At 56.1% G+C, this 22,590-nt stretch overlaps 1 protein-coding gene across 1 annotated transcript; it reads right to left on the minus strand.

Moving 5' to 3' along the window:
* Positions 1 to 47: 47 nt before the first annotated feature.
* SHISA8 (shisa family member 8) lies at positions 48 to 9,833 on the minus strand. The gene is made up of 4 exons (XM_071423015.1): positions 8,847 to 9,833; positions 1,605 to 1,729; positions 1,360 to 1,500; positions 48 to 846 (listed from the first exon to the last, which is right to left on the minus strand). Exons 1-4 carry the CDS (start codon positions 9,392 to 9,394, stop codon positions 533 to 535), a joined length of 1,128 nt encoding a protein of 375 aa, XP_071279116.1. The 5' UTR covers positions 9,395 to 9,833; the 3' UTR covers positions 48 to 532.
* Between the last annotated feature and the right edge of the window lie 12,757 nt (positions 9,834 to 22,590).

Below are 22,590 nucleotides of genomic sequence, written 5' to 3' on the forward strand. Positions count from 1 at the left end.
GTTTTGTAAGGAGTGTGAAGTTCCCCAGCCAATTCATGCCAAGGCCATACAGTTTAATGTGTTATTTATTGACAAGGTGGAGGCTGGGGCAGGGAGGAGGCTGGGGAGGGCAGGGTGCTGCTCGGGCTGTGCAGGCAGCTTGGGGGCGGTGCTTTGAGTCTTTTGCTCTTCCCCCACCTCGTCAGGGGAGCCAGGTGGGGGTGCCTGGCCCCAGCAGGATCTGTTCCCAGTCTGTCCAGCATTGGCCCCCATCCCCTGAGCAGGCTATGGCCAGTGTGTCCCCGGCTCAGCCTCTTCCGGACGTGGGCTGAGAACGCCTGAAACTTTTCCGGATGAGTCCCCAGTGCCTCCTCGATGGTGAAGTGCAGGTGGCAGTGCCCATCCCTGGGGCCAGGAAGGACGGCGCGTCTCCCGCTCTGGCCAGCGTCGCGGTTTGTGTAAGTCTTGTGGTGTTCTCCTCCTCCGGTGGGCTGCCCCCGATTGCCGCAACTCCCCCTTGAGGGGCAGCCCCGGTCCCCGCTGGCACCGGCCGTCAGACGGTGACCTCGGTCTTGCTGTTGGTGGCCAAGTGCCGGGAGTGCTGCCCGTACAGCGAGGCGGAGGGGCCGAAGGCCTCAGGTGGCCCCTCAGGGCGCAGGGTGGCCAGGCCCGGCCGGCGGGGGCCGCGATGGGGGCCCCCCTCCCAGCCCCCCGGGAAGGCCAGACCCCCTGGCACCTTGGTGCCCTTGGCCTTGGGCAGGGGGCAGCCCTCGGCCAGGACCGGGGCCTCAGCTGGGAAGGTCAGTGTGCTGGCGGGGGGTGGTTCCAGCCCCCCGAACCGCCTGTAGAAGTCCTCGGTGGCGCTCTCTGTGGGGACAGTGCAGTGTCACCCCTGCAGGGACACCCCTTTCTGCTGGCACGGGGGACCAGGGAGGGGGCAGTGGTGAAGGCTGGGATGGGGCTGTAGGAGGGATTCTGGGTGCTAAGGGAGGGATACTGGCAATAAACTGGCTGGGCAGTGATGCTGGGAGATCCCGGGGCACCAATTGCTGGGCAGTGCGGAGTGTCCATGTGGATCCTGAACCCTGATGGGGTGGGCAGTGCTTCAGGGCTGTGTGGGATTCTGGGTCACTGGGAAGCGCAGTGGATCCGTGGGAGACCCTGGGCACTGACTGGCTGGGCAGCACAGCTGGCTGGTGGAGTGGTGGAGGAGCTGCAGAGTTTCTGCTGTGAGCAGTGACCCCAGGAGCATTGGGAAACTGGAATGCTTGTCCTGCCTGTGCCCGTTTGTGAGCCCTGTGCCCCTCCTCACCTGGTTTCTGGGGTCAACAGGGTGCACGCCTCCAGCCACCATCCCACCCCCACGGCAAAGGCACTCACCTCCAACCTTGAGGGTGGTGTAGGAAGTGTAGTCCGGGGCTGAGAGGGCCAGGCTGCTGGCCAGAGGCAGGCGCTTGCCATGGCTGTGGGGCCGCCCCAGTGAAGGGGCAATGGCCACTGCGTTGTTCAAGGGTGGCTTGTCTGGAGGGGCAGAGACGGGTGGGGGCTCAGCTGTAGGCTGTGCCCTCCCACTACCTTTATTCACTCAAAGGAACTTATTTTTCCCCACCATACCAGTGCCTTACCTGTGCTGTTTCTGGAGGGACCCCGAGCCAGCCCCTCACTCAGTGGGACCTGCACACCCCCCATGAGGCTGTCCATGTTCTCAGAGGGGCTGTGGCCTGGCTGCTTCAGCAGATCTGTCAGTGTCCTGGAGAGGGGGTGAAGGGCCGTTAGAACAATATCCTGCTCCCCTGGGACCCCTAATTCGTCCCAGCCCTGAACTCCACTCTGAAGGCAGAGCTAGGCAGCCTGGGGCTAGGAAAGAGCCACTGGGACCAATGCACCCAGAGTGCCTCCAGGCTTTTGCAGCCTGGGCTAACAAGTCTAACAACTAATTGGGATCTGGCTGGGGCTGAGCCCTCCCAGAGCCGGGACCATCAGTGGGTAAGAGTGGTGAGGGAGATGCATGGCTTGGAGCAGGCTGCAAGGGAACAATGAACTGAGGCAGAGGAAACTGATCTGATGGAAGCTGGAGCAATGCCTCTGGGATCCTCCCCTGGAGCGAGAGCCTGGTGGAACAGGGGAGAGGAAGCAACACCTCCACTCAAGTCCCTTTGAAACAGAGAAGATCCCAAGGAAGGGATTAGAGAGGCCACTTGTGCCCCTTCAGGGAAGGAAATAAACTAGTGGCAGCCTCTGGCGCAGGCGCTGTCTGTGCATAACACCCTCCTTGTGAGTAACAGCATTAAACATTAAACACCATTACATAAGATAGAGCCCTATTTCGTTTAACATTCATGGACAGAGATTCTGCAGTCCCACCACAGCGCGCTGGCAATGCCAGAGCGAGGCATGCTGGTGGTGCCAGAGCAGGGCACACCAGCAATGCTGGAGCAAGGTACACCAGTGCTGGTGGTGCCAGAGGAGGGTACAACAGCAGTGACAGAGGAAGCACATTGGCAGTGCTGGAGCAGGACCTAGCCACGTGCCACTGCAGCCTTTGGCAGCAAGTCCTAGAACAGGATGGATGCTCTTGCTGGCGTAGGGCTTTGTGATGAGAAGACACACCATTCCCCCTGCAGAGACCATGCCTGCATGACTGCAAGAGTGCAGGGGTGTCCACTCAGGGCTTTTTTTGGCTCGCTAATCCCCAGCTCACTGTCAGCATGCCTTGCGCCTCGAAGGCTCTGGCTGGCTCACAGACGCACACTGTGAGCTGACGGTTAGCGAGTGGTTGGACGATAAAACAGCAGATTAAACTCAACATGCATAAATGCAAATTGGAGAGGAAGGGGGGAATAATCCTGACTTGGTAGATGTGTCAGCTCATGGCACCAGAGTGCTCAAAAACCTAGTGAACGTGATGCTCAGAATTTCCAGGAAAAGCAGAAAAGGAAGAAAGCAATGAATTGTACCTGGGGGATGCTTATCCTTGTGGGGACCTGAGGGAGCCTTTTCCCTCCCAGTTTGGAATCAGTCAGCATCACAGGGCAGGGGCAAGAGCAAAGCTACAAGGAGGAGTCACTTGCCCTGTGGGTTAATTTCACATCATTCTTGGGAAGCTTTGTAGCAATCCCTCTGGGATCACTTAATCTCCAGATGGGCCAAGAGAACCCTGATAGAGCTGAAGAAATTGAAAACGAGCGAGGAACAAACCCTGGCAGGTGACCAGCTGGAAGGCAGCTTGGCGGAAAAGGGCCTGGGGATCCTGGTGGACCATAAGCCAGCAGAGTGCCCTTGGGGCAAAGGCGCTGAATGGTTTCCTGATCTGCATTAGGCAAAGTGTTGCCAGCAGGTCTAGGAAGGCAATCCTTCCTCTCTGCTCGGCACTGGTAAGACCACACCTCTGGAGAGCTGGCTCCAGCTCAATACAGGAGAAGCATGGATGTACAGGAGGGAGTCCAGGGAAGGGACACAAAGATGGGACTGGAGTATCTTTTATATGAGGAGAGGCTGAGAGAGCTGAGACTGTCCAGCCTGGAGAAAAGAAGGTTTTGGGGGATCTTATCAATGTACGTGAGTAGCTGAAGGGAGGGTGCAACAAGGACAGCGTCAAGCTGACAAGAGGTGACAGGTGCTAACAGAAATGGGAAATACTGTTTAAACAGAAGAAATTTTTTTTTTCCTGCAGGAGTAGTTAAATGCTTGACCAGACTCCCTGGGGAGACTGTGGCATCTCCATCCTGCAGCTATTCAAAACCTGCACCTTCCTAGGAACCTTCCTGCAACAGACTGACCCAACCAGGGTTCAGGCCGTGGATGCTGCAGTCAGAGAATCCCTGGGCACAGGCCTAGGCAGGGCAGGGGGAGGCAGCGCCCCTGAGGCCATGGGTGTGGGCTGTCAACTCGGGGAGCTGCTGGCCTGTCAACTCCCACCTTCCCTGGGGTGCACTGCTCACCAGCCCCTCCCCACTGGACGCTGCCTGCTCTTGCCTATCCCTGGGGCCAGCGCTCAAACAGGCTTGTTTCAACAGGAAGTCCAATGCGATTTGACCTATTTTTAACATTATTTTTTCTTTTCCTCGGGTCTATTTATGAAGCTTGAGCAATCCTTTATCTATGACTTCTCTCCACATAAATCCATCAATGCTCTTTCTCACAAACGTGCCCTCTGTGCTGACCGCTCGGGGCATGTGGACAGTAACAATTAACAACAACGGCTCGAGCAGCAATTAATGAGCTCTTTTGCTAAGGTGAGAAGCATGCACCAGTCCCCAGCACCACCAACACTTGGATTCACCCTGCCCTTGCACCACGAGTAGTGCCACTGGCCAGGACTGCCAGTGGGGCTTTCAGGGACTGCACCCCTTCCCTGGCTCATCCCCCGGTGATGCATTGCAGGGAAGGTGGACATGGAAGGTGACACTATGGAGGAGTTGCTGTCTCACTGAACATCACCTTGGGGGTTTTGAGCCTCAGTCTGGTTCTGTGGCTGGGGGATGTGAGGAAGGTCAAGCCCCATCTCCCTAGGTCACCTGCAGCACCAAGATGGATCGGTAGTGCAGATGGAGGAAAGGAACAAAGAGCAGATGTAGCTTCAGATCTGCACTGCTCATTTCCAAAAGGCCTGATGAATGGAATCGCTGAGGTCTCCATCCACACTCTGGCCATGGATGCAGAGAGCATGAGGCCATGTGTGCAGGTGGCTTGCCACCCAGCTTGCCTGGGCGTCAACTGGGCAGGCATGCAGCCACCACCATGGTGAGCCTAGCTCTGCTTAAGGGTGCGACAAAGATGCTGCAAACTAGCCTAGTGCAAGACCTGAGACCAAGCACAGAGGCACATCCAGAAGCAATAATGATGGAGGCCAAGAGATCTTCGCAGCAGAAGCCACGCATGAAGCACTCAGTGCTCCTGATCCATCCCCAAGGTGCTTGTGTGGGAGCAGGATGCTGACCTGGGACAGCAGCCCAGTCCATGGCCTGACTCACTTTTTGGGAAGCCCAAGCCCCATACCTGGCAAGCCCAGTAGGAGAGAGTATGGAAGTCCTGGCAAGGGGACAGGGAACAGTGCGGGGAGACAGGAGCACAGCCTCCAGGAGAGAGGAGAGACAATGAACTGATGGGGAGAAGTGACATTGCCATGAGCTGAACCCTTGGTGGGAACGCAGAAGGTGGCAGCCACTGGATGAGTGGGGTGATGAGCAGAGGTGCAGCATTGCAGGAGGCACAGAGCACTCTGCAGCCACAGGTGAGCATCCTGGCTGCTCACACCACCTCTGTGCCCAGTGAGAGCCTCATCTTCACCTCCCAAGGGAGACATTTCCCACAGCAGAGGTGTCTGCCTCTGAGAGTGTGTCTGCCCAGAGCAGAGGTGCCCATTCATGCAACTGAGCAGCACAGGCACTGTGGGACACCTGCCAGTGGGGCTGGTACACTCAGGGATGCTCAGAAGGGCGTGGGGTTATCAAGGTGTCTTTACAAAATGGGAATTGCAGTGGTGGGTATTGGAGCTTGGGCAAAGTGGAAATGAGCATCCCCAAACATTGTGTTCAGTCTAGGGACAGACCTCCAGGTCTCCCTCCCTACTGGAGCTGGATCCTCTTTCGTCCCCCAAAGAGCCAGGGCAGCACATGATAGCACACCATGCTGCCTGCAAACACTTTTTCTAAGTCTTCACCACTACCTGCTACCATGGACATCAACTGTAGGCATGGCCCTGGACTTGAGCATTGCCAGAGAAACACCCAGCACAGCTGGAGGAACAGTGGGGCCAAATTTGGGGACCCCAAATAGCACAGGGAGTCCCAAGGAGTGAAAAGCCAGAGTTGAGCACTCACCTACTGCAGCTGCCAGGGCACCTGCTCCTAACAGTTGTTTTGGCCCTCTCTAGAATCCCCCCTACTCCCTAGAAGGCTGCTCCTTACCCAGTTCTTCCCATAGGGTTGTTCACGCCAGCTATAAATTTGCAATTCCCACCCAGGAGGTTTTCTGGGAGAGGTCTGGGGCACGTGCTTGCTCTCAGTGTAATGGGCACAGACAGATCCTAGAGGCCCCCAAGGACCCAACGTCCTCGGAGATCTGGGGACGGAAGAAAAACACAGGCAGGTGTTCCTGACTCAACGCGGGGTTTGGCCAGGCTAAGCGAGTGCCGGGGACAGATGCCAAGCATGAGCCGAGCAGGAAGGAGAGGGGATTGCAGGAGCTGCCATAAGGTCCTGCAGGAGGAAGGCGGATGAGGACGGGAAGACAAACCAGGTAGCTGCAATCACTAGAGCGCCCACTTCCCTGGGTGGACCAGCAGCCAAACCCATGAGGAGACAAAGACATGTTGGAGATGGCCAAGGTGTGGGGGTCTCAGGACAAGCTGGACACAGACTCAGGTGTCTCCATCAGAGGGAAGCTAATGAACTTTTTGCACCTGGTCACTCTTCTTGGGTTTGGACCAGGACCAGAACCATGACAAACAACATCTGGAGGTGCAGAAGTGGTTGACCTTAACCCCCAAGCGAGAAACCTGCAAGCAGCAGCAATGGGAGCTGTCCAGGGCAGCACAAAGTGCTCCCCAGGAGCGGAAAAACCCCGGCAGGAGGGAGGGACAGGAATGGAAATCAAGACAACCGTGCAACAGGGAGCTGGCCCAAGGCCATGATGCGGTGCCCAAGGAGCAAATGAGAAGCTCCTACCTGAGGCGCCAGGAGAGTGGCAAGGTGGCACTGCCCATGCCTTGGACCATGTGTGGGTACAGTGGCAAGGCAGGTAGAAATAGCCCTGCTGTCTCAGAGGCACCAAGACAAAGCATATTCCCCCAGCTGCCCAGACACAGTGGAATGGAAATGACAGTGTCCCTTTTAGGATGCTGATGCTGTGTACCCAGGCTTTGGCACTGTCTCCATCAGCCCAGCACCCAGGAAGTCATGTCAGCCTGGTGTCTTGCCTGGTTCCTGGGGCTCTGCACCTGAGGCACCACTCCTTCCCTGCCACAGCTTTCCAGTCACCATCCCTGAGGAACCAGAGCTGCTCACAACTTGCACTGAAGGGCACAGAAGAGGGCAAGACTTCTCCTGACTTCCGCAGTGATGGAGGTGCGCTTCTGATTTTGTCCCTCAAAGGTGGATGAGAAAAACTCATCTTCTCCCAGTTTGTATGCTAGTGCCCAAAAGATCTGTGGCATTATGGAGAATAGGCACCTATCTCTCCAAACTCAGTGGGAAAATTCAGGCTTGCATGAGTTTAGAGGGGGAGGGGGGGACCAGGGGAAACAGCAGTGCAGAATTGAGGCTACCTACAGAAAACAGCCCCTGGTGAGTGGCAGCAGTCCCACCAGCATCTGGTGGTGGGAGAAGGCAATACCCAAAGGCAGGGGATGAGGACCTGGGTCTGGGTGTCCCAGGGTCTGATCTGACCCCTCCCTGAGCACAGTATCTCCTTCCCAGGAGGTGGGGGGGATGACCAAAAAAAGACACAGCGGCAGGCGAGTGGAACGGGATCAGGAGGCTGGCGGAGGCCGTATTGATCCTGTCAAGGTGCCAGCACTTCCTCAGGCAACACGGGGGGAGGCGTGGGCATGGAGCAGCACACAGCTAGGCTCCCTACCAAGGTGGGGGCACAGCATGGATCCCCCCAAAACTGCCTCCTGTGTCTCAGAAGGGTCCTGTGACCCTCCTCCATGGCTCAGTATATGACCCCTCCTCCAACCAGGGGTGATCAGCCTCTGCTCCCCTGGGTGGGTGCAAGAAGTAGGATGGCTCTGGATTTGGGGTGCAGCACCCAGTGGCTGCATAAGTCCCAAATGGGCAGGGGAAAAAGGGTGCTCCAGGGGAAGGAGAGAGTGTGCTGGTGCTGGGGGTTGCAATCAGGACAGTTGCCTGATCATCCTGATGAAATAATTTCCACCAGCCCTGCTTTTCCTTTTTTTAAAAGCTAAAATCCCTTAACAAAATGGCATGAAAATGTGTTTCTCTCCAGGCTTGATGTCCTCACCGGGAAAATGCAAAGTAGAGCCCCAGGATGGGGAGAGAAGCATGTATTGGCAGCAAAAGGAAGAGGGGAAGATGCAGGACAGCCACAGCAGCAGCACAGGAGTTGGAGGAGATGCAGGGGGTCTCCAGTGCTCAGGTGTGTCTGACATCTTGACCTTCCCCCTGCCAGCCCTGTGCTCAGCCCCAGGAATGGGCTGAAAAGCAGAGGTTGGAGCCACAGGGCATGGGCTCCAAGAAGAAGCTGCCCAACTTTCCACTGGAGGGTGTGCTCCAGGGGGTATAAGAGTGTGGACACCCCCTGCAAGGGCAGTGTCTCTGCTGCTGCACAGAGCAGAGACCAGGGCACACCCGGGCACGCGCATACACGTGTGTGCACACATGCACACAGAGCTGGCGCAGCAGCCACCGTGGAACTGTCATTGCCACCTTGTCTCCCCCAGCACTGCAAGCAAGGCTGAGATCAAGGGGACTGCAGTCCAGAGTCACCCCACACACAGTCAGACTCAGACCTGGTCTCACCTTCCTGGGACATTGGGAATCACATATTTGTTGGGGGGGGAAAGACACATCCTATAGCTCACATGTCACCCACCCCACTGCCTGGTGGGTTGGCACTCCTGAGCCAGGGACATGCCTCCTCAAGAGACAGAGCAGGTCATTTTGAGAGGAGATGGGTGTACAACCACCCCTTCTCATGGAGGCTGTCCTGGCTGCCAGCCCTCCCTACCAGGTTAGTGGGCTACAGCCAACCCACCCCCTCGTGTTTCAGCATGCTGGACAGGGATTTTAGGGATCACCTCACCCTCTTGGCAGTCCCAAGGAGTCTATGCAATCAGCTAGGAACATGAGCTGCCACCCTTGGGGAGATGAAGCAGGGAAGGTGGGGGGACTGGATCCCTTTACCTGGAGACGGTCATCTCTGTCTGGGGACCCTGTGCCTTCTCCAGGCCCAGCTTGGTGAAGATGCCCACCAGCACCATGATGGCCACCACACCGCAGATGATGTAGACGATCATGTTGGTCTTGTCACGAGTGGGGTCCTCGGGGGTCTCGTCCACCCGGGCAGGCGGCTGGCCCGTGTTGACCCAGTTGGGGGTGTCGTAGTTGGAGCAGCCACTCTGGTCCAGCCGCCCGGGCTTGAACTGGCAGCAGAAGCGGTACCCGCAGGTCCCGCAGCAGTACTGGTAGATGCCGGCGTTGCAGTTGAACGGCGGGTCCCACTGCCCCATCACGTCGTAGTACCCGCGGCAGCGGTCCCCCCCCGGTGGTGCCGCTCCGGTGGGCGCAGGGACCGTGGTCTCCGGCGGCGGAGCCTGGCTGCTGTTCCCGCTCTCCCCGGGCCCCCCGGTGCTGGGCTCGCCGCTCCACACCCGGCCCGGCTCCAGCAGCACCAGGCAGCAGATACCCACGACGTAGCTCGGCTCCATGCGCCCGCGGCTCCGGGGGGCCATCCGGGCGAGGAGACGAGTTAGAGCCGCTCGCCCGGGACCGGCCGCATGGCCGCTGAAGAGCTCCGATGGAGGAGAAACGGGCTGGGGAGAAGGGGGGCGTAATGGAGGGAAGACAAAAAAGGGTAGAAAAAAAGAAGTGGGTGAAAAATAAAAGTGCGAGGGGACGTACCCCTTCCCCGTTTCTCTCCAGATCGGCTGACAGGCAGAGATTCAGAGCAGGGGGCGAGGCGGGCGGCATGGGAGAGCCGCCGCCTCCCGCCGGCCGGGGAGGGGACGCGGCGGCGGGCGGCGGGAGCGGGCGGGCGGGTCGGGCGCCGGCGGCCGCCCCATCCCCGCGCTCTGCCCGCGCCTCCCGGCACCGCGCTCCGCCGAGGAGACAGGGAGGAGAGAGAATGGAAAAGCAGCAAAAGCCCTTCGTACCAGGGCGGGAGGAGCAGGAGGAGCAGCAGCAGGAGGAGGAGGGGTGCGGGGGAAAGGGGGAGGGAGCCGGCGCGGCCAGCGAGGCGCAGGGGGCTCGGCTCCCCCGCCGCCTGACAGCCTCCCGAGGAAACCGGAGAAGGTCCTTCACCGAGTCCTCTGCCAGGCTCCCCGCCGCCACCGGGTGGCAGGACACCCGCCCTCCCCGTCGGGCAGCCGCCGCGGGCGGCCGGACACGCGTGGCACAGGTCCCGCGCTGCCCGCCCGCCCCCGAGCACCCCAAGCCCCGCCGCGGCACCCCCACTCGCCCGGACGGGAGCTGCGGGGCCGCAGGCGGGCACTCAGTGGTACAGGAGAGGTGTATGCTGAGGGAACAGAGCCCCGGGAGTGGTGGGGTGCCCTTCTGCAGCCCCTCAGCGAAGGGGACACTTAGGGAAGGGGGGGAGAGCAGCAGTCCCAGACCCTTGTGAACATCAGAGCATCCCCCAAGGGGAGATGTCTACGGGGGGCTGTAGGATGGGCAAAGTGGGTGGCTACTGGAGCACCCCTGGAAAGTCATCCTCCACAGAGTCGGGATGATTTTCAACTAGCCACTGGCTGGCCCTGTGTTTGGACTTCGAAGTTCAGACTCTCTGGGGAATGTGCATCCACTGCTCTGGTCCCAGGCTGGTGCCACCCATAAAGGTGGTATTCATCTTCACTACCAGCTCCTCTTCCCAAAAGGGCATGATTTCCTTTTCCTGCTCTGGGGCCATTGTGATAACAGCAGGATGGGGCGAACTGAGGGGCTGCTGGGCCCCTTGCCCAGCACTAACACGTTGTACAGCCTGTAACAAGGGTGGCTGGGGTGAGGGGCAGTGACATATGGGAGCTGTGGCTGCAGCCTCATCACCTCCAGACAGACCCTGGCATCACCATTGTGTTCTTGGGCATACATTCCCTCCATGCTCTTTGAGAGGATGAATAATGCGTTGTTCTGTCTTGCCCTGTTTGTACTCTAACCTGGGGGATGTGGCTGCCCTTGGGCCGCGTAGTGCTGGCACAGGAGACCCCAGGGAAGTGGTGATACAAAAAGATTATAATAATGGAGGTGGGATTAAACAGGTCGGGGAGGCTCACCTCCCTCTGGCAGATGCCTCCTTCAGGCCAACACCGAAGCCCCATGGACCAGCCTGTCCTCAGGAGCCATGCCTTACCTGCCACACCAGAGGGGACAGGCTGAGGGTCTCACATGGGATGAAGCACTCTGTCATCATCCTCCCTGTGCGTCATGGCAATCAGATATTTCAGGCTGGAGCTTTGCACAAAAAGCTTCCCACCCCATCGAGGGTGAAACACTTGTGTGTTTTTCTGGGGGATGGATTTAGAGGATAAAATATCCTTTCCCTGTTCACCAAGCCTGAGCCCTGCAGGCCCCCGGTTGCTTCCCATCTGGAGTCTGGCAAAAGTCAAAGACATTGAAAGCATGGATGAGAGCAGCTGGAGCCCGGGACGTGTCCATGGGTCCCAAGTGCCTCAGCCTAATAGAGATCCATTAGGTAAGGTAGCTTGTAGCCTCCAGAGCTTCCTGAAAGAGATAAAAATCTAGTGAGGCGGAAAAGCCACACTTTCCCTGCATCTCGGAGGACTCTCTGATGAAAGGCCCCATCGCCTGGAAGTTGCAGACATGGGGGTCGTTACCACTAATAGCCGAAAGCAGCATCGGCCTTGAGAGAAGCTGCGCAAGCAAAGTTTGCGGCTGCCCAGGTAACGCCAGCAGTCGTTTCCCAGGCACCGGCTGATCGCTCCCGACGTGTGTGCGAGCAGAGTCGCCCCGGGGGCCCTCAGGGTTTAACAGACTGTTAACAGTCAGAGCGAAAAACTGGCCAAAATCGGGGAGTTTGCTGGAAAATGGTTGCCTGGCATGACCTGGGAGAAAGGGAACGGTTTTAAGGAGCGGGGGAGGGTGTTTACTGAGTGTGAAGCAACCGATTTAAAGGGTCTCTGGAAGCGAGAAGGAGGGAGGAAGAGCCGCTCGCAGGCGTTAGCTGCGTGCATCAACCCAGAAGGAAACCAAAGCCAAGGGCATGGTTCGGAGGAGCATCCGCCCGGCACGTCCCCGGCGCGCAGGGCCGGCCGGGGCTGGCTCCGTGCAGTGCTGGCACCAGGGGCTGCAGCCCGCAGCCCCGCTGAGCCGTCAGCTCATCTTCGTCAAATAAGTGACCCAGCCTCTAGCTGCATCCCCAAAGAGAGGGGGTTGTGAGAGGGAAATCCTGCAGCTCGGCACCTACACTCTCACATCACCGGGAAGCAGCGGCAGGACCCGCAGGAAAATTCAGGTCAGCAGGGACCACTGGAGAAAAATCAAAGAACGTGCTTGCAACGTCCATGGACACTTCTAGGGACGGGGATTTGGGAGAAGAGCTCCGTTAGACTTTGACCACCAGCCTTGGAGGATGTCACAGAAATATTCCCTGTAGTGACAATGCCACCCGGACTACAGAAGGGTGTCTCTGTGCCTGCAGAAATAGGATATTCGGGCGGTTCAACACCGAGTGGGGAGGGATGCGCCGAGCACTGACACTGTAAACAGATTGTTTCTGGCAGGGCACGGTGATCTGGAGAAGATCCTTTCTGTCACAGCCAGAGAGCCCGACAGACCCAGATCCCTGCTGATCATGGGGGTGCAAGCCTAGCAGAGCTGCCAGGCCCTTGCCCGAGGAGCAGGAGGAGGAGGGAGCCATCACCATCATCAGTGTGAAGTAAAGCCCTGGGACCCTCCCTGAATGTGGAAGGATTTGGGGTGCAGTCAGCTCCTGAGAAAAGCTAGCAGTGGATGTTTGGAGCCCCAAAGCTACCCAGCCAGCTCCCCCTCCCTCCCACCCAGAGAATCAGAGACACTTCCCTCTCCCAGAAAAGTGATTTTTACCATGTAGAACTGAGCCAGGCTCAGGGTCAAGGGGTGAATGAGGGAAAGGGTGCTGCTGTGGGATGATGCCCCATCTTGAAGGGCTGCGCTGCAATAGGAGGGCTCCAGCACCTCATGTTTGTGTGCTGAGGAGTGCTGCCAGAGTGGGTTTTGCTGCTTGCAAATCAGCAGCAACACCTGACATCATCATCTAGGAAGAGCTGAAGGCGAAGGAAGGCTGTCAGGAAGAGCTTCCAGCATGCGCTGCGACACTGTCCCCTGCCTGGAGGCAGAGGAGAGGCAGAGCTCCTGCTACTATCCCTGGGGGTACACGGGGTGTGTGCAACCCCCCACACCTCCCACCATTCCCCAGGATACATCAGAGAAACGTGCTTCTCTCGAAACTTTAGCTACTGAAGCTGGTTCTGTTCCAGCCAGGGCTAGAGCCAGGGAAGACTCTCCCCTTGCCTTTGTCTCTGTGAGGGAAATTTCTTTGGCCTGTTCGTAAGTCCTGAGTTTTCTCAGATCCATTGTCTAGGACTGGGATAAGGGACCCCTGGACTGTGATTAGGGATCCCTGGGCTCGAGTGCTGGCCTAATGTGCAATAAGATGCTACTCCCCTCCTCACATTATCATAGGCTCAATGGATTAGGGAAACCAAAGCAGATCCTTGGCTACTGGCATTGGAAAACTAAAGCAGGGAAAAGTTAAATGCACTGGGGCAGGCACAGAGATGAGGTGGCTGAGCCCAGAGCAGCCACCATCCACCCTATTTCCAGCACAATGTGCACAAGGATTTTATTTTCCTGCCTGTGCTTGATGCTCTGGCTGTAAAATGGCTGTAAAAGAACAACTGTGCCTCATAACGGCTTATAGAGAATACAGAAGCATATGTGCTTTACCATTACCATCATAACTGCAAACATTCAAAAGTTGAGATTTGCGAGCTTCCAGCCTCCCAAAAGCGGCTGGATTCGAATCCAAATGACATCCAGAAGAATGAGGAGAAAATCAGCTCAAAGCAAGGGCTTATTTTTAATTTATGTTGCCGTATGGGCAAGCAGGATCTGGGCTGGAAGCCCAAGCTCCCTCAGCTGCCACTGTTAGAGGGCAGCCGTGCCTCCACATACAGCACAAAGGTCCATGAGCATCAGCTGTGACCCCCCAGGCCCCCAGGCTGGCCGCATATGGACTTCGCATTTAGGATTAAATTGGGAGACGCTGCTGGTAAATGCTCCCCCTTTGCAGGCACTTGGTACCCATCAGCTTGTTAGCCCAGGGGTTTTGCTGGAGCAGTCTGGAGGTTGTGTTGGGGATGGCTGCATAGCCTTTGCAGCCCTGTTTACACTCATCTGAGCTTCAGGGCAGTCAGTGGGACATTGACCCAAAACTGTCCCCTCACTGGTGCCTGCAGGCTGAGCAGGAGCACCCCAGCCTCAAACCTCCTTCTGTGCTGGGCTTGTGTGGCAGGTCCCTGCTGCTATCCTGGGTGGAGCCCGAGTATTTTCTCCTTTCCTCTTCAAAATAAGTTTCTACTAGTTTTTCAAGCATTAAAAAGCCATATAACACCTGGAAGCAGTAATGCACAGCCCAGCTTACTCAGCAGTGCAGTGGCATCTCTGGCTATGCTCCCTCTCTTCACCCCCTCCCCTCTCACCCCTGACCACCCTTCCTGATTCAAACCACAGTCATTTAGGGCAAAACACACCCAAAGAGAGAAAGAATGAGAGCAGCCATTGCAGCACAGGGCATCCTCAGGGCTCAGTGTAACAGCTGTGTGTGAAGGGGGTCTGCTGCAGGGAGGATGGGAGGCAGCGGGGCCAGCCCCGGGCTGCTTTAGCCAACTGTGGAGCAATAAAAACCGGACTGTGGCGGCAAAAGGGACCCAGCGCTTCCCCTCCCGTGCTTGAGCACCTGAGGTGGTGGTGGTGGTGGCAATGAGCTGTTGGGGTTTGCTGGGATGGGAGATTTAGGGTGCCTGTTCCGGCGGCCGAGGCAGGGTGTGCAGGAGGAGGCCATATGGCCGGGAGCAGCGTGCTGCGTGCTGCCCCGGCGTCAGACCGGCAGCAGCGGGCACAGCCTCTCCTCGGGAAGGGCGGCCGTGCCAAGCGCAGACTCTGGCACAGGTGCCGGCCGGCTGCCAGGTACACTCAGGTGCTGCGGGCGGCTCAGAGCCTGCAGGGCAGCACGGCATGGCCAGCAGGGCAGGATGCCTCTGCGCAAACCAGCTGTCCCTCCTCATCTCCTCATCCCCTGGAACCAGGAGACGTGTAGGGGCTCACGACCCCCACACAGCAGAAGTTTGGGTCAGGTGGATGTGACTGCGTGTGGTTGTGGTGGGGTATGAATGTTGATGAAATCTTTGCTTCTACAAGACCAACATTTTGACATGGAAACAGAGGATGGATGACTGGTGGAACGTCGGCAGCAGGAGCACATCCACCTCACTCTCTGCTAGCTCTTTGTGTGGGGGGACAGGCTCTTCCAGCAGAGACTTGGAGGGTCTCAGCACACTCCTCCTCTCATGATAACCCTTTTCCAGCAAAGGCTGGCTCTACAAAAGGCTCCCAGTCCACTGGGCTCCTGCCCTTTCTTGAGATGCTAAGGGGAGAAAAAAAATCAGGGATGTGTCCTGAGAAAGAGGAGCTTCAGGTAGATACCAGGAAAGTCTTCTGAGCAGAATGGGACAGGGAAGACCTTTAATTAAACCCGGGGAAGGCTCAGAGAGTCAGTTTTGCTTTTCCAATGGAAGAGAACAAGGGTGAGAAGGTAAAGAGAACACAGAGGTGTGGATGTGCAATGCCCATGCACCACCTCTGCACAGAGCAGCGTGCTGTGCTGCCTTTGGGACCATCACTTTCCTCCACCTGCCCTTCCACAGGCACTGGTATGTGCCAAGCCGCCTCTTCCCCTCTGTAGCAGCAAACTGCAGGCTCTCTGTGCCCTTGGCTTCCCAAGAGTGTCCCAGGATGGATGTACTTGTCCTTTGATGTCTCTTTTCAGTGGATTACAGAGGAAGGAGAGGGCTTTGCTATCAGAGGGCTGGCTGTGAGCAGAGCTCCCTTTCCCGCCGGGATCCTTGGGCTTTTGAGCCAGCCTCATTTTGGCATGATCCGCCTTTGCGAGTGAGACCTGCTGAAGATGGCCCAATCCTATTAGCGGCAGGGATTTGCTTCAGGTCTCCTGCCATTACCCTGATGACATTTTGTTGTGCAATAAGCCTCTGTCTTTTGGGAGACTAAATATCAAGCGTGCCTCTTTCCCACATAGGAACTGTCCCTCTGCCACGCCGGCAGCAGCCTCGCTGCAGCAAGCAGGAGTCACCTTGGTGCTCCTACTAGCGATGTCATTTTCCTTCTGCCTCCCAAATCCCAGCCCAAGGACAGGACAGATGCCACCAGCAGCAGAGCTTTAGGTAAAACAAGTCCTGTGTTTTCTCCACAGGAAGAGCAAGTTAGTGAACACCTTTGAGACTAATACAAGGACACATGGTGGGTGCACCCACCAGTTCCCCCAAGGGGAACAAGGGACCAGCGCGCACTGAAAACTCCTGTGACCAGGGATGCAGGAGGATCTGTGGCAAATCTTGGGGAAAAGAAAGGAAAGGGAAAACGGCAAAATATTAGCTCCCAACAAATAATTTCTAAAGGTCTGCGGGAGGTTTGCAAAGTGCTGAGGCTGGATGAGAGGCTCAGTAACTACCTGCAGCTCCACAAAGGACAGGGTAAGGGGCATAGTATACCATGAGGGGAATAGGAGTAAATTAAGCAGAAGAGGAGAAAAACTGAAAATCCAGACAGAGAGATGTATGTGGCTATAGACAGGCCTCGGACTGGAGCAAGAGAAGCACCATTAAAAACATGCCAAAAGCAGGAGAGAGGGATCGGGGTGGGGGATGTGACAGGTCTGCTCTCACCTCTGCAGCTGTCTGAGTGCGGCACCAGGATGCAGGTGGAGGGGACTGTGAAAACTCCTGTGAGCTGGCTGATACTGTGGGCAGGGAAGGCATGTGACCGAGTGAGGAGAGCTGTGTTCAAGCCTCCCAGGTACTAATCCTCACTCATCACTCCTCTTGGAGGACCAGTTCACAGTCTCAGTTCCTGCAGAGGCAGATGCCCCTGATGTCCCCCAACTGGAGCTCTCACTGCTGGACATTCATCTTGTCACAAGAGCCCTTGTGACACACTGTGTGGTTGCCCTCTGGTGCTGCTCTTGGCCTCATCCTTTGCTTTCTGCCCCTCATGCTCTGTTTCAATATGTATGATGATGGCCCTGCCCTGGCTGGAGATGGGATGTGGCTGCTGGAGCAAGGGGGGTGAATGCAGGGATGTGGCTGCCCCGATCATTTTTAAAACTTGCAAATATTTCTAACAACTAGTGGAGGTAATTGCAAATATGAGGAGAAAAATAAACTCTCAGCATCTACCAGCAAGTGGGTTTCTGCTCTACCAATGGCAGCATGGAGAGCCCAGCAGGCTTGGGCTATGTCCAAATTAAGTGCAAAAACTCCCATCCACCATCTTTTTTAAAGATGGAGTGGCTGGCAGGCATGGGATAGATGGTCCTGACACCACTGGAAAAGGGAAGCCATGTGCTGATCTGGGAGGTGGGAGAAGGGTTTGGCCAGGGGACCCCTTCCCCAGGGTCCTGCCTGGAGCATGGGAAGAGGGAACCACACCCTGGCAGAAACCAAGCTGACTCAGGAAGCTGCTTCCCAGCCTGCCCCAGAGATTCCACGTTAGCACAGATGTGTCACTGAGCACAGCATGGCCAAAAGATCTCCTGATTTCTGCTCCCTTAGCATCTAGGAGATGAGACCAGACCCTGGGCCTCTAATTTTGGGAGGCATGAAGGATGCAGAGTGATAAAGATTTGCAAACATGGGAGCTCTCTTACCTCAGTTTGTCCCTCTTGAGTGAAGGCTGGAGCCCCTGTTTCATGGGGAAGACTGACAGCTCAAGGCTGCTCTAGGTAAAGTACTTCCAACACTTCAGGAGAAGGAGAAAAGCCCAGACATTTGCACCTCCTGCAGTGTGAAGGTAGTACGTGCATCAGAGATACCAAACGGCTCTTTGGAGGGGCAGGGGATGTTTTAGTATTGATCTCACATTTAGATGTTTAGCTCACATTTCCAGATTGTCCTTCAGCTCTGAATAGGAGCTTGCTGGCTGCATGGTGACAGTGGCCACCACCAGCCTGCCCTCATCAGGCAGCAGGACCAGTGGGAGAAGGGGTGGCTGGGTTGGTGGTGGCAGGGAAATGTCATGCCTTGCTGAGCAACAGAACTGCTAAGACAAAAAAAGCTAGGTCTTGAAAATTAGCAACACCTGAGTGGCCCTTCTGCTGTCTTCCACATCATCGCCAGAGACATTTCCCTGTTGCACCAGCTTTACCTCAGGGGATGGATGCCACTGCAGGCCATGCTGCCCTCACTGCCACTCTCATGCCACTTTCCCCTCCCTGACCTGCTAGGCAGGCTCTGTAGCTTTGGAAATCAAAAGGGCTGGAGCTCCAAAGGCTCTGCCAGGTTCCCCACCCACCAAAGTGCCTGTGGGGCTCTGCCTTCATCAGCAAGGTGTGGGTTTCTAGTCATCCTTCTCACAGAGAAAAGACTTGAAAAGGTAAAATGAGTGTAGCCTAGAGGCTCAGGAGCCTGAGATGAAATAAGAAAAGCTCCAAATCTTCACTTTTTTCCTTCTTTCTGTTCCACTCTCACAATCTTTATGCCAGTTTTTGGCTTTCTGCAGGCCTGGCTCCTGCCCTGAGGTGCCTGAGGGTAACACTGTGTCAGGGCCCCTGAGAGAGCTGCTGGTATTCTGGGAGGGCTTTGCAGTCTCTTCCTGCATCAAAGATGCTTTGCCCCTGGAGTGGGAGAGGTGGCTGCTGGCACCCACCCCACTCCCCCTGCATGTGCTGGGGGTCCCAGGCAGGCTGCCAGCCCCTCACTCTCCATCTGGCTCACACCAGGGTGAGCAATCCCTTGTGCACAGTGAGCCTGGAGCTGCGGCTCCTCTCTGGGACATCTCCTGATGAGCAGGTCCCCCTCCCTTCGCCTCTTCCTCAGGGCAGCCAAGCCGCGTGGCTCTGTGCAAGTGCAGCAGGAGGACAGATCTGAGGAGACAGGAGGAAAACGAACTCCCTTAAATGTGATGGAGGCGACTGCCTGGTTCTGTCAGCCATTGCCCCCTCTGCCCCCCTCCTCCCCACACCCAGCTTGTCTCCTGCTGTTTTTCTCTCTCTCTGGCTATAAGATGTCACAAGGATTAGGCCCAAATCTCCCTGGGTGCTGTACTCACCCCATGCTCATCTCTTGAGGTCACCTTGAAGTTGAGCGCTGTCCCCTCTAAGCCGGGAGTTGGCCACAAAGGCGTCTGCAGTGGAAATCTCACCCTTGAAACGCCGGGCAGGAGGGAGCAGATGTGAAGTTCTGTTGTCACCCTTCAGGAACAAACCATTTTAAATGGTTTAAATGGTGGCCAGCTAGATTTGCTTCTGGAAGAGGGGATCACTGCTCCCTCTGCCCAGAATCAGCTGAGCTGCACCAGCACAGTGGGGCTGGAGCCAGCGGAGTGCTCAGGCAGAGCCCTGGTTCTAAACCCTTCAAGTTTTGCTACAGTTCCCAGGATGGTCACCAAATGGGAGTTTGTGAACCATGATGCTGGCACAATGATCGCGAGGTGCACAGATGTGTGAGGCAGTGAGCACTGGGAGTCACAGCAGTGGCTGGCACTGTCCAGGCAGATCACCATGGCTTTGGGGTCATTGCTGTCAAATGATGTCATCAAGTGTCACATCTGCTCCAAGACCTTGCTGGCAGCAGATGCCAACCTTTTGGACTCTCCTAATGAACCTCATATCCTTCACAAAATGGCTCAGAGGGACCATACCTGCGCCCAATGCCCCAAAGCAATCCCTGCCACACTGTACCCATGCATCTGGGGCACGTGAGATGGATGCAGTTTTCCTGCTGCCTCTTTCTGCTGCACGTCTGTCCACCCCAACACACTGCCTCTGCCACCATCAGGGCAGCCACTGTCCCGGGAGACAGCCCTTGTTGTCCTGGCACGCAGCAGCTCTGCAGTGGGGCTGCCTTTAATGAGGAGTTAATTGCAGCTGACAATGCCTGGGCCAGGGAGTTCTCTCCTGGGTCTCCATAACACTTGCCCAGGATGGAGTGCAAGAGGAGGAAGAGTCAGTGCTGCCAGTAAATGTGCTCCAAGACAGACAGCGAGGGAGCAAGGGCTGCTGCATCTTTATTCCCTGTTGACCCATTTAAAGCAAGCACCGGTGACTAAGGGAGCTGGCAGGAGGATAAAAATACCTCCCACATGTTCCCTAGGAGGCCAGGGACAGAAATAGGGGTGCCATCACCTCTCTGGTGAGTGGCTGGGGTCACACAGTGTTTTGCAATCCCAAAAGTGGAGTCTCCAGCGTCTCTCACAGCAAACACAACCACAGTGGGGTCTCCTCTGCTCAGAGCATCCTGTCACACACTGTCCCAAGAGTCAATTCCCTGGCAACCTCCCTTTCCTTTCTTGGGGCCGAAGCAATCAGAAGAAAAACAAGCAAACAAACAAGAAAAACCCCAGAAGCAGAGGTTCTCCCTCACTTCCAGCAAAAAGAGGAAAACATCACACAAGGAAATCTTCCCTGCAGACCTCAGCCATGCAGGTCACTGCACTGCTGCCAAAATATCTGTGTCACTGTACTGCTCACTCTGTTGGGGTCACATCCCCGTGGAGCTATGTCCCACTGCAGCTAGAGCAAACAGATCCTGGAGTCCTCCTCACCTCCCTGGCATAAACTCCTCCAGACACTGTATTGCCACCTCATGGGAAAACACACACGATTTTCTGGGTTGGCAGCAGGGATCCAGTGCTGCCTTCCTGGCCCCTCCACACTGGCACACCTGGGAGCTTTTGCACTTGAAGTGGGCTCAGTACACAGTCTTTTTGCTAGCAAGATGCTGGAGACCAGCAACCACACGTGGTACCTGGTATTTTATTTGGTCTTCTTCTGGTCACACAGCTGCCTGCTGCTTTATTAAACCTTGAAAGACATCTTTTGCAGGCAGAAGAATATTGAATCAACCTGGTTTATTAGCAGACCAAAATGTCTCAAACCAAGCAAGTGGACTACAGCAGATAACCCATCCACTTGACTGCATTTAACAATTCAGCAAGGAAGAAGGACCCATGCAGGAGAGTGCTGTGCCCAGGCTCACAGAGGGCACCAGATCTCCTCACATGGGATAGCACAGAGAGGTGTCACAGGGAGGTATCAGCCACCTTCCCTACCTGATGGGCACAAAGCCCACTGGCCGGGCATGGGGACAAGGGTGGATATGGGCCAGGTATGGGTTCAAACTTGTGGAGTTTGCTAATAATTTGTTCATAAAAAGATGGGGGCTTGGGGTGAGTTACAGCACAGAGCTGGCAAGCTCTGGCCTTCTCCCTTTTCACTCATCCCAAACTCCCTGTCAGGGATGGAGAAGGCTTGCAAAACAGCAAGCAAAAAAGTCTCTCTTGCCTATGGGTTTCATGGACTGATATATCCCCAAAATCTGGGTGAGCATTATCAGGAGATGGGCAGAGGTTGAGGCAGAGGTTTACGGGCACCAGCCAGTTGCACAGCATGCTGAGTGGGCAGCACCAGAACCCAAACACTGCTGTCCCTGAAGGACTTGCTTGCTGAATTTATCTACCCAGATATATAAGTAGACTGTGTAGGGCAATGCCTTAATGCTAGTGAGGGTGTAAATTGGTCCCCTGTAGAGTTACAGTCATTGGGAGAAGCAGTATATGCTGAAATAGGCAGTCCTGCTTACTAAATCTGTAATTCCAGCTCTGGCTATATTTTCATCTTTCTAATAATATGTGCAAATATAGTAAGGATGAATCACAGGCTGCAGGCTTCAGGGTTTTTTTCCCATCCTTTCTCTGCAAATCCATCATGTGGGGGAGAGGGGCTGATGGAGAAAAGGAGCTCAGACCCAAGGGAGATCCTGTCCCAGCCAAGCCTAAATCCATCCCCTTGTACATCTCTGTGCTGTCAATCCCAGCCAGGAGCAAGCGGTCCCTCCCACTCTGATTGCCTCCACCATTTCAACCCTGCAGCGTAACATTCCTTCCCAGGACACTCCTGAATCATTCCCAAACCAGTGGACCTGTCCCATCCCTGTCTGCATCCCAGGGCTCATACATCCCCACATCTGGATTTGCCTGCTGGGAATTTGTTGCTTTGTTGCAAGGACCTTTTGCAAATGTTAATGCTTTCCTTGCGCTGGAGAGCTCTTCGGCTGATCTGCCAGAACACATTTCACACGCTTCTCCTAAAATTATGCCCTTTGCTTTTCCCGGCGTTCAAGCTGCAGCAGAGCCCGGTGCGCCAGCGGCATGCAGGGAGCGCAGCGAGTCGGCCGTGCCGGGCTGCGGGGGCAGCAGAGCGAGGGGTTAAGCGCTGCCCAAGCGAGCGTTTGCTGCCTGCTGGCTCCTGGGCAGAGCGGGGACAGCAGGGGTCCGCACGGACCCACCCTGCTGCTTGGGCTTCCTGAGTGCCAGCTGGATCACAGGATGCCTTGAAGCAAGACAGGCTTCAGCATTGCCCCGGTGACAGCGCACACAAACCTGGGCTCAAAGCACGTCACAATTTAGGCATGGGCATTTTAGCTGTGGAGGCTCTGGATTTGGGCAGAAAGCAAGGGATGAGCTAAAGACAAGCTCCTCTTAACACCTCCAAGGCCAGGAGTTCCCCCACAGTTTGTCTCCGCTGGAGCCCACCCATGCTCGGGTGTACACACTCCCTGCACAGCATTTAGCCATCTCCTGCATTGCCACTGCTGCTCTTTGGGCCAGGAGCAGGAGAACTGGATGTGCCCCAGGAGGTCCCTGT

This window comes from Agelaius tricolor, unplaced genomic scaffold, assembly GCF_023055355.1.
Source record: "Agelaius tricolor isolate 1412-34295 unplaced genomic scaffold, bAgeTri1.0.p SCAF_3, whole genome shotgun sequence".
In the NCBI taxonomy this organism is placed as follows: domain Eukaryota; kingdom Metazoa; phylum Chordata; class Aves; order Passeriformes; family Icteridae; genus Agelaius; species Agelaius tricolor.